This window comes from Nannobrachium achirus (genome assembly GCF_963921795.1).
Source record: "Nannobrachium achirus genome assembly, contig: SCAFFOLD_320, whole genome shotgun sequence".
In the NCBI taxonomy this organism is placed as follows: Eukaryota; Metazoa; Chordata; class Actinopteri; order Myctophiformes; family Myctophidae; genus Nannobrachium; species Nannobrachium achirus.
Window position 1 is genome coordinate 25454 of NW_027664875.1, and position 9050 is coordinate 34503.

General features: G+C 42.7%; 1 protein-coding gene across 2 annotated transcripts; it reads right to left on the reverse strand.

Moving 5' to 3' along the window:
- Nucleotides 1-568: 568 nt before the first annotated feature.
- Nucleotides 569-8257, reverse strand: LOC308280763 (uncharacterized protein). Of its 2 annotated transcripts, none has more exons than XR_013961780.1 (6): nucleotides 8176-8257; nucleotides 6939-7072; nucleotides 4954-5075; nucleotides 3363-3497; nucleotides 2879-3069; nucleotides 569-2173 (listed from the first exon to the last, which is right to left on the reverse strand). XR_013961780.1 is itself a non-coding variant. In XM_080755078.1 (6 exons), the coding sequence occupies exons 2-5, from the start codon at nucleotides 7006-7008 to the stop codon at nucleotides 2966-2968; spliced, it is 396 nt and encodes a 131-aa protein (XP_080611204.1). In that variant the 5' UTR covers nucleotides 7009-7072; nucleotides 8176-8257; the 3' UTR covers nucleotides 569-2173; nucleotides 2879-2965. The 2 variants fall into 2 exon arrangements, 1 of the variants encoding a protein (XP_080611204.1); XM_080755078.1 differs by having other exon boundaries at nucleotides 6974-7072.
- Nucleotides 8258-9050: the final 793 nt, after the last annotated feature.

Consider the following 9050-nt stretch of genomic DNA (forward strand, 5'->3'; position numbering starts at 1 on the left):
GACATATCTACGCTCTCTGCGCGATATTAATGCCTACAGTTGGACGCTTATTCTCCCTCCCCCCTCTCTTCTCCCTCCCGTCACCCCTTCTCCCCTCCCCTCACGCTCCCTTCTCACCCCATCCATTCTACACTTGCAAATGATGTTACTATGGTTTGTATTCTTACCTGCTAACTGCTGTCCTTACTGGCTGCTGCACCTGGTAATGGAAGACTTTCCTATGTTCAGTTAAAACGCAACCATAAAAACCCTAATAAAAAGGGGCATTGTTGTGTCTGTGAAAAATCAGACCATCACGTACTTCCTAATAAACTTTACTTAACTCCAAGTGCAGAGCAGCACCAACAACAGCAGTGTGAAAACGTACATCAATCAATCCCAGAGCATCACAACAGGGCAGGCAAAGCTAGTCAACAGAAGCACACATCAAACTGAGGATCTAAACATAACAGTGAGACATGATGCAGTATTAAATATTTCATATTTATTTAACTGTTATTGTATATGCAGCAATAAACCTTCAAGCAATTAATAGAAAACAGATAGGCCTACATTTAAAACTGCCCTATTAAAGTTCCTATCACACAAAAAATTGAAGGACCCCCGGTAGTAAATCTGAGGACCCCCTGTTGAAGACCCCTGATATAAGTTCACAAAAATTTGAAGGACCCCCGGTAGTAAATCTGAGGACCCCCTGTTGAAGACCCCTGATATAAGTTAAAAACTCAGTATTCAAACATTTATGTACCAGAACAAATGTAGGCTATATACCATAATTATATATAATGCACTTGACCATTTACAACCAAATTTGAATGGACCAAGAACTCTTCACTGAGAGTAAAAACATTCACTGAAAAAGTAGGCCTTATGTTGGTGAAATGATCAGGCCATCACAGTTTCCCAATGAATTTACTTAGCAAGCAGCAGCAACATGAGAACGATATGACTGACTAATCGATCCCCCAAAAAACCCACAGAGCAGAATAGAACATCAGTCAGTAAGACAGAACATGCACCTTGGGTTTATGAAAGGCGCTATATAAATGCAAGTTATTATTATTATTATTATAACAGGCCTAGTAGTCGTAACATTATTAAATTAACTGAAAAATTATGCATATATTGTGTACTAGCAGTAGCTCATTAGGTGTTTAAAATGTTTGTTTAAACAGTTCCTCATTTTGCTGTGGGCCGCTTGGCAACCCCTCCAGGACCACTGCATGTCACCGGACCACCAGCCACATTTTGAGAACCACTTCCTTACGATATTCACACAAAGAATACAGCCTGTTCTAAATGAAATGATCAAATATCTATAATGTCTATAATAGACACACAAATTACCTTGAGTATTCTGTCCTCCCTTATTTAAATTATTTATTTACCCAAGCACTGCCTGGGTTCAGTTGCTGGTTAATTACAACATATAGCCTTCTGTGAGCCCATCATTATGAGGGTAAATTCTTGACTGTCATTTGTGGATTTAAATAATGTTCCTGGGTCAGTAGCTACTGTCTACCCCTGATGTATTATCCTCATATCTCCATATTTCAAGAAAATATTTCAGTAAAAGAATGACCTGCAAAATCATATACAACTATACGGTATACACAAAGCCAGCACAGTCTGTGTCTCCGGTCATACACAGCTTGTTAGCCATGGCGGGCCAGAGCTCGGCCCTGGAAGACTGCAGGGGGGCTTGCAGCACTGCATGCTGCGGTAGTCGTCCATGTGTTGATGGGGCGCACAAGCTGGATCTTACCGAGAACGCGAGCCGTCACAGAACCAGGGGCTGAGGGCCAGCTGCACACGGGTGCAGACCGTGTGCAGGCTGATGAATGTCTGGGGGAACGCAAACGCCACACACGCACACACACTCACCCACAGATGCACACACACAGAGAGAACAGCGATATTTAATTATCTGGATAAAATAAAGAGTTAAATGGCTCTATATTGTGATAGTGATAGGCATTAATACAGAGAGCATTGATGGACTTAGCAGCATGTGTGTGTGTTTGTGTGTGTGTGTGTGTACCTGATAGATGTGGTTGAGTTTGAAGTATTTGAGAAGCAGCAGCTGCAGCAGGATGGCAGAGATGGCCTTCACGATGATCTCTTTGTGGCGATTGACATCAACACAGAGTTTCATGCTCTGCACATTGTGGTTCTGCAGCCACAAATACATGTTCCCATAAGTTCTACAGTTTCACTGGGATTGTGAGTGCATCACATTATCAACAGACACATTAACAACCATTTAGGCTTGAGGCTGATTCTAAAACACCTTCTAAAGCCTGACCTAAGTTTTCTGAAACTTCAAATAGTATTAAAAATTACAAAAACAAATGTTGCTACATACTGGACAGTACATGTACTACACAACAATGTGTTGCCATCCATAATAGGTTAAATCCATAAAAGACTGTGTCACCACTTTAACCATTATTTTTTGGCTACTGGTATTCAAAAATAGCAGATCTACAAGCTCATATCTGGGGGTCCCTGCACAACATATTTTGAGATGGGGGTCAGCGGCAAAATACATATAATTGTGGGGATCCTTGACATGAAAAGGTTAAAACTACATTAGGCATTTAGAAGAAATTAAAAGAAAGGTCCAGCCAAGTTTGTGTTTACATATTCAGATCTTTGAGCAATGAAGGATTTAAGTTATAACAATAATTTGTTGAATTAATACTAAGGAGTACTTTGCTCGTGTCGTTTCAATCACACCCAAAACTATGTCTTGAATGCCATGGCCTCTTATATATTATTATTGCTTTAATTATTAAATTGCAAGGAGCTCTCTGCTGAAACAGCCTAGGTGCCCAGACGGCTACGCCAGCTGTCTGTGAATTTCCGTTTTAATCACCTGACTTTAGGAGCCCAGGGCAGCCCCTTGGGGAAGGACACCCTCTCTGACAGACCTCGTCCCTCTCCAGGGGGAATGGCTCTGCCTCTATGGAGTTGTCATTGTTGTCATCTTCATCCTCGCGGGGGGTCGTCGGCCTTGTAAGGGTCTTTCTCGTTGAACGCGTCCAGGTTGTCTTGCTTTATCAGGGACTGTAATTCCAGAGGACAAGGTGGCGATGAGCACTGAAAACAGCCTGACGACATGTCATCAAAGCATGCGAGGCAGGTGCACAAATTAACAGAGCAGTTCACCCCAAAACATGACTTGTTTTTTATCAATTACAACCCCATGAAGCCTTGAATTCATAGAGATGTTTGGCGCAATAATTTAATGACAGGATATTGGTCAATAGGGAACTCAACTCCGTCAGTCATCAATTCTTCCAGTGAACCACTGCTTTAAGGATAAATCAAGCCTTAGTGAGTGGGAGATTTGGCTTTACCCTGAGCCATGTAGAGGATGGCCCTGGCCACCTTTAGCCTCCTCTCCCTGGCGATCACCTCCAGACCATCCAACAGCCGCATGGCATGGGCTCTGTGCTGCGCTGCATCCAGCTCCGTCCATTTCTTATCAGACACTGTGAGAGACAGCAGTGAAATAAAACAAGAGCGCCTTGAGTGGAACATGTCTTTGTGTATAATGATAATGATAATATAATTGTTTTTTGTTGCATACCATGGGTTCTGAAGTCCTCCTCAAAAAAAAAACACAAAGAGCAAATGTTCACGTATCAGCATGTGCTGCATTTGTCATAACCACTAGTGACCGATCTCTAAACATTCTGTGACAAGCCTTTGTTAATTTAGTCATACCAATTCATTCCTTCCCACGGTTGGCACTGCCGTTGTACTCTACTGGCTCACCTGCCAGTGAGCCCAAATCAGAAGGACGTATTGTAACTGCCTCTGTGGTATTCTTCCAATTCAACAACCCCCCACTGACAGGTGTCACTGTAGCCCGTAAGAGTATTTGCAGTGACAAAGATCACCCTCCACACCCAGTTTTCCTTCCCTGAACACAGGCCAATTATGCTCAGCCGAGCCGGATTCTATTCCACACTTGCTAATGATTTTCTTACACACAAATTGCTGTTTTACAAAGTAAATGCTAATCATATCCACCTAAGATATCTATAAAATAATAATGGCAGGCATTGACACTATGGCCATGGCTACACGGAGCTGGATATTTCTGAATCTAGAATTTTTTTGTGCTGTTGGGGCTTGTAGCCACATGAAGCTGGATATTTCGGACGCGAAGCTGGATATTTTTTAAACCGGAAAAATAAGTGGAGAGATTGAAAAATATCCGATTCACTGGATCTGTGTAGACAGGGAACCCGGATATCTCTGAAGACTTTACTGTGTGTGTGCTTGTTAGTCCTAGATATCTTTGTCATGTGGACCTAGATATCTTTCTATGTGGATAACTGAAAAACCGGGATATATGAAATATCCAGCTCTGTGCTGTGGACCTAGATATTTTTCTATGTGGATATCTGAAAAACCGGGATATATGAAATATCCAGCTCCATGTAGCCATGGTATAAGGCTTGCCCAATGCCCATCTGCCCCCGGCAGGTAAATAAAACTTTCGGGCAGGTGAAGTTTGCTTTCAGGTTGCCCAACCGGGCAAGTGCTCGTTTTAGAGGGGACGCAACTGTCTATAAACAAAAGAGGAGCTATCTGTCTAAACACCTGAACGTGGCCAGAGCACTATGTTTTCTGGCCCGTGGAATGTAAAATAAAAGCACTTTTTACTGTTGCTATGTAGGTATTTGGATAAAAATGTAGGTACTGTATTTTTTTCTTCTTCTTCACATTAGCCCCAAATAGTAAAAACAAAAGAAGTGTTAAATTGAACAGTAATTCAAATCTTACCTATCATTTTATAAAGGACGTTTTACTTTCCGGGCAGGTGGGCATGACCTTTGGGCAAGTAGAACATGACCTGGACTTGCCCAACGGGCAAGTGCTTCCGAGACCTCAGTGTCAACGCCTGAATGGTATTAATAATAGTGGGTGAATATATACCTCCACAGGTGATTCGGCACAGCCATGTTGACATACAGGTAGTAGTATGGCCGGTTGTCCTCACCGGTACAGTTGCCTGGTAGAGGACTGTCCAGGTTGAAGATTGGATCCAAGTCCACGATCTGAATAGACGACAAATCGTTATGCAGAAAATACAGTAAATTTAGGGCAGGTTTTCTCAAAGTGTGTGCCATGGCAACTTAGGGTGACGTGACGCAAGGGGGTCCTCTCTATGTTCCCCAGGTTCTATGTTCCCCTCCTCACAGCATTAGTTTTAGTGAGGTTAGCGTTAGGGGTAGGTTAGGTGGTAAGAAAGTGGGGAACATAGAAGCTGGGGAACATAGGTACGGTCCCGACGCAAGTATAGGGTTGCCACCTGAATACTTTTACAATATTTGGAATTTATCAATATCGCTTCAGTTTAACCACTTATAGTTACTGAAGTAAAATGAACCTGCGTTGCATTGTACTTGGTGCATTCATTTTCAGCCTACAGGATCTTCACCAAAAATAGCAGATATACAAGCTTCACGTTGTTGTCAGCCCTTGTAGACCTAGCTTGTGGACAGAATTTATGGTTTACAGTCAAACACCTGAGAAGGATTTATATCAATATAGACTGCACATATTACTGGAGAATTGTTATCTTTAAACGGCTTCACCGACCACTTGTATGACACAGACACTACACGAATAAAGACAGAACCTATCCAACGGTCTCTTTACCCGTAGGGGCATAAGCCTGCTTCCTGGGAAGGTACAAGCCAAAATATCACCCTCCTCTTCTCTTTATCAAGCTTGCTTTAATAGCATTGGAATGATACAGTACAATTTCAGCCATTAAAATGCTAAAAGTAGGCGCAATGTCAGACCCATCTATATTTAATAATAACCATCCATTACTTGTATTACAATTATAATGGCCTGGGGCGGTATCGACATTTTGTTACCGCGATTACCGTCTTCCCATTTACCGACGGTACTGCGGTAATTACCGCACCCCCGTATCTATTAATTAAGGTTCGGCGATAAGCCAAAATATTGCAATCATCTTCCCTAAAGTCGCCTCTCCACAGTGGAGAGGCGACACAGCCTGACCGCCCGAGTTATACTTCTCCGTACAGCACAGCGGGTATGGCTTTGAAAGGAGCAGATCTACAAGCTCACAACACATTGCATCCGCGACGCGTTCTGAGCTTTTAGATCTGCACTGTCGGGTTACCATAGTAACGTAGGCTAGCTAGTAGGCTTTTCAGACACAAACAGCTGTGTGAACAAACCAGAAGAGGAAGGGTAGTCAGATCGTGTACAGTGATTCTGTAAACTCACGTCACGTCTCAACTCTCAAATCGCAGTGATTGAGTGCTGCTATATACAGGTTTTAGTTACAAGACTTGACAGAAAAGGTTATAAAATCTCCGACGCGCCGCCGAACGGGCACAACGTGCGACGCGATGGAAAAAGTAAAATAGTTTCATTTTCGGCTTTAGTCCACGCGGCCCGCGCTCCGCCAGTAATCCGTATGAATAAAAAAAGATATGCCACAACACAAGGTATGTATTAACATCCTTGTGTCGAGTGGATTACAAAGAAAGTTTACGCTGCTCTGTACTCCTCTACGCAGGCAGCTGCAGGAGTGACTGTCTGTGTCTGAGTGAGAGTGACGTATGTGGCTTCCAAACTGTGGTACACGGCCCAGAGCAGAGCGGCATGGAGCGCATGCGGTCCTCGCTTCTCCCCTGTTTTAAAACTCGCTTGTTTTCCAATAAAAAATAGACTTTTTTTTGTCTTTTTTTACCGCGGTAAGCACACTGACACCGCGGTAGACCTCGGTTTACCGCGGTACGGCGGTACGGCGGTTACCGTGTCCAATTCTCTGTATGATTGCATGCACTGACCACACCACCTAAGCGGGGGTCTGGAGGTCCCAAGAGGGTTGGCAAGAGAAATGCAGTCACTTTGAATATAACACCTTTACAGCATACTTTTTCAACCTGGATCCCTCATGCCCTGAAGTCACCTGTTGCTGACCGTGGTCTTGTCTGGTCTGGTCATGACTCTTGTTTGTAGTTCATGGGTCACAGAATCAGTCCACACTCCACAGCCATCAGCCAAAAATCTAAGGCACAATGCATGACACCCAATAACAGTTTTAACAGATTAAATGAACAGGGAGTACTACAGTATATCTTTTCTGTGTTTCTTATCTGTACCTTTACCAATCCATCTTTTAATAACCATTTGTTTATCATCCAATTTGTTCAACAATCTCCAATATATCATGTTAGGGTTAGGGTAACCCTAACCCTAACCCACACCTCTGTTCAGTTAACAGGAAAATATTATGTGTACAGTACACTCTCTCATTAACTAAAGGGTGAAAAAGCAGTTACCTCTCTGTTTACATGTTGTCATTTACTGATGCTGCTAGACCAGGGGCACCCGCGACGGCAGTCAAGGGGTGCCGCGAGATGATTTGATAATATTTGGAATTTATTTGGACACTTGAAAAAAGATTTAGTATCATTTTAAACTTGAAGTACAAAGTTATTTTTGTTCTAACCAAAATGGCTATTATATCAACATTTTCCTCGCAACATAATCATCATAATTCATATACAAGACTGTCCACAAAACTAGTGAAAACAGCCGATCTACAAGCGAGGCGTTGTGTGCTTGTAGATCTGCTTTTTTCACTAGTTTAGTACATTTTATAGATAAAATTGATCTCCTTTTAGTAGACCTTGTACCAGTGCAGTACCGTCATGAAACTGTACCTTTTCCGAAGTAAACTTCTAATAAAGTCTTCAATAAATACATGGGTTGCCCTGGGGTGCCCTGAGACAAAAAAGTTTGGGAACCCCTGTGCTAGACATGCCATGCTAAGTTACGTCAACATGTCGGGGACAGCAAACAGCAAAAACTAGGGTTTCAACTCATTTGTCCTTTTGGAGTAATAAATCCTCCCTTGCCAACGTTGCTAAAGCTGACATGTTGACGTAACTTAGCATGGCATGGCTAGCAGCATAAGTAAATGACATGTAAACAATAGCTACTAGCTAGCTAGCATGTCCGTAAACTAGCAGTTAGGGACGGGTGTTTTTTCAGCTCAATATAACATTAAATATAAAAACATATTTGACATGTCATCAATGACATTATGAAGTTTAGAAAATAGCCTAACTAGTTCTAGTGCATAACTGATGTTTTACATATACAAACCTGTTTGAAACATGAAATGAAGAGAGTCAGTGCTGCTAGCCGGGGTTGTTGTCTTTAGCTCAGCTGAGATGCGTGGTAATGTGACGCAGGCACAGCTGTATGCCATGGTCTCATGCGGTGGCAGTAGCTCTCCCGCACCCCCTAGTGGCGAAAGAAATGAAAAGCTTCTGGGAACCCAGATTACAGTAGCTCTAGCTACATAGCGGCGACTGAGGGGCGACGGAACTTCACGGAAGGACAATGGCGCGCTCTGAAACAGCTCAAAACGACCCAAAAGCTATGAACCTGCCAAGGCAGCAACCCTAACGCTACGAAGCTTCATATAAGCGACCTCGCGACGAGCTATGGTGCTGTCTGGGAATAAACTTTAAACAAAACAAAACACAATCTAGAACAGGGGTCTTCAACGTTTTCAGGCCAAGGACCCCTTAGTTGAGAGAGAGATGAAGCAAGGACCCCCACAACCTTTTCAGAGATTCCATAATTTCATTGTTCACAATCATCAGTGTATTTTGGATTCATGTCAATTTGTGTTTTCAGATATTTAACCACTTGAACCGTCAATACTTAATACACTTGACCTTTCACTCTGTACTCCTTTTCCCCTCTAGTCTACACCACCAAACCTCTTTGCAGAAAAGAGCCGATCTACAAGCTCCCAAAGCCTCGCAGCGAGAGGCGTTGTGAGTTTGTAGAAAGGCTATTTTTGGCTAAAGTTCTCAGAATATGGACACTAGGGGTTCAAGTGGTTAATATAAAAAAGAAGTAAACACGTTTCTATCACTCAAAGATTTGGAGGACCCCCAGTTGAAGACCCTTGATCTAGAAAGTTAATATATAAACAACTCAAAGTACAGCTCCCACCCACAGTCCAA

Coding starts and splice junctions, on each gene's coding strand:
- LOC308280763 (XM_080755078.1), bottom strand. CDS start 7,008: ATGACCAGACCAGACAAGACCACGGTCAGCAACAG. Junction 5,076..6,973: donor AAGACCACGGTCAGCAACAG/GTGACTTCAGGG, acceptor TCGTCTATTCAG/ATCGTGGACTTGGATCCAAT. Junction 3,498..4,953: donor GTGCCGAATCACCTGTGGAG/GTATATATTCAC, acceptor TGTCTCTCACAG/TGTCTGATAAGAAATGGACG.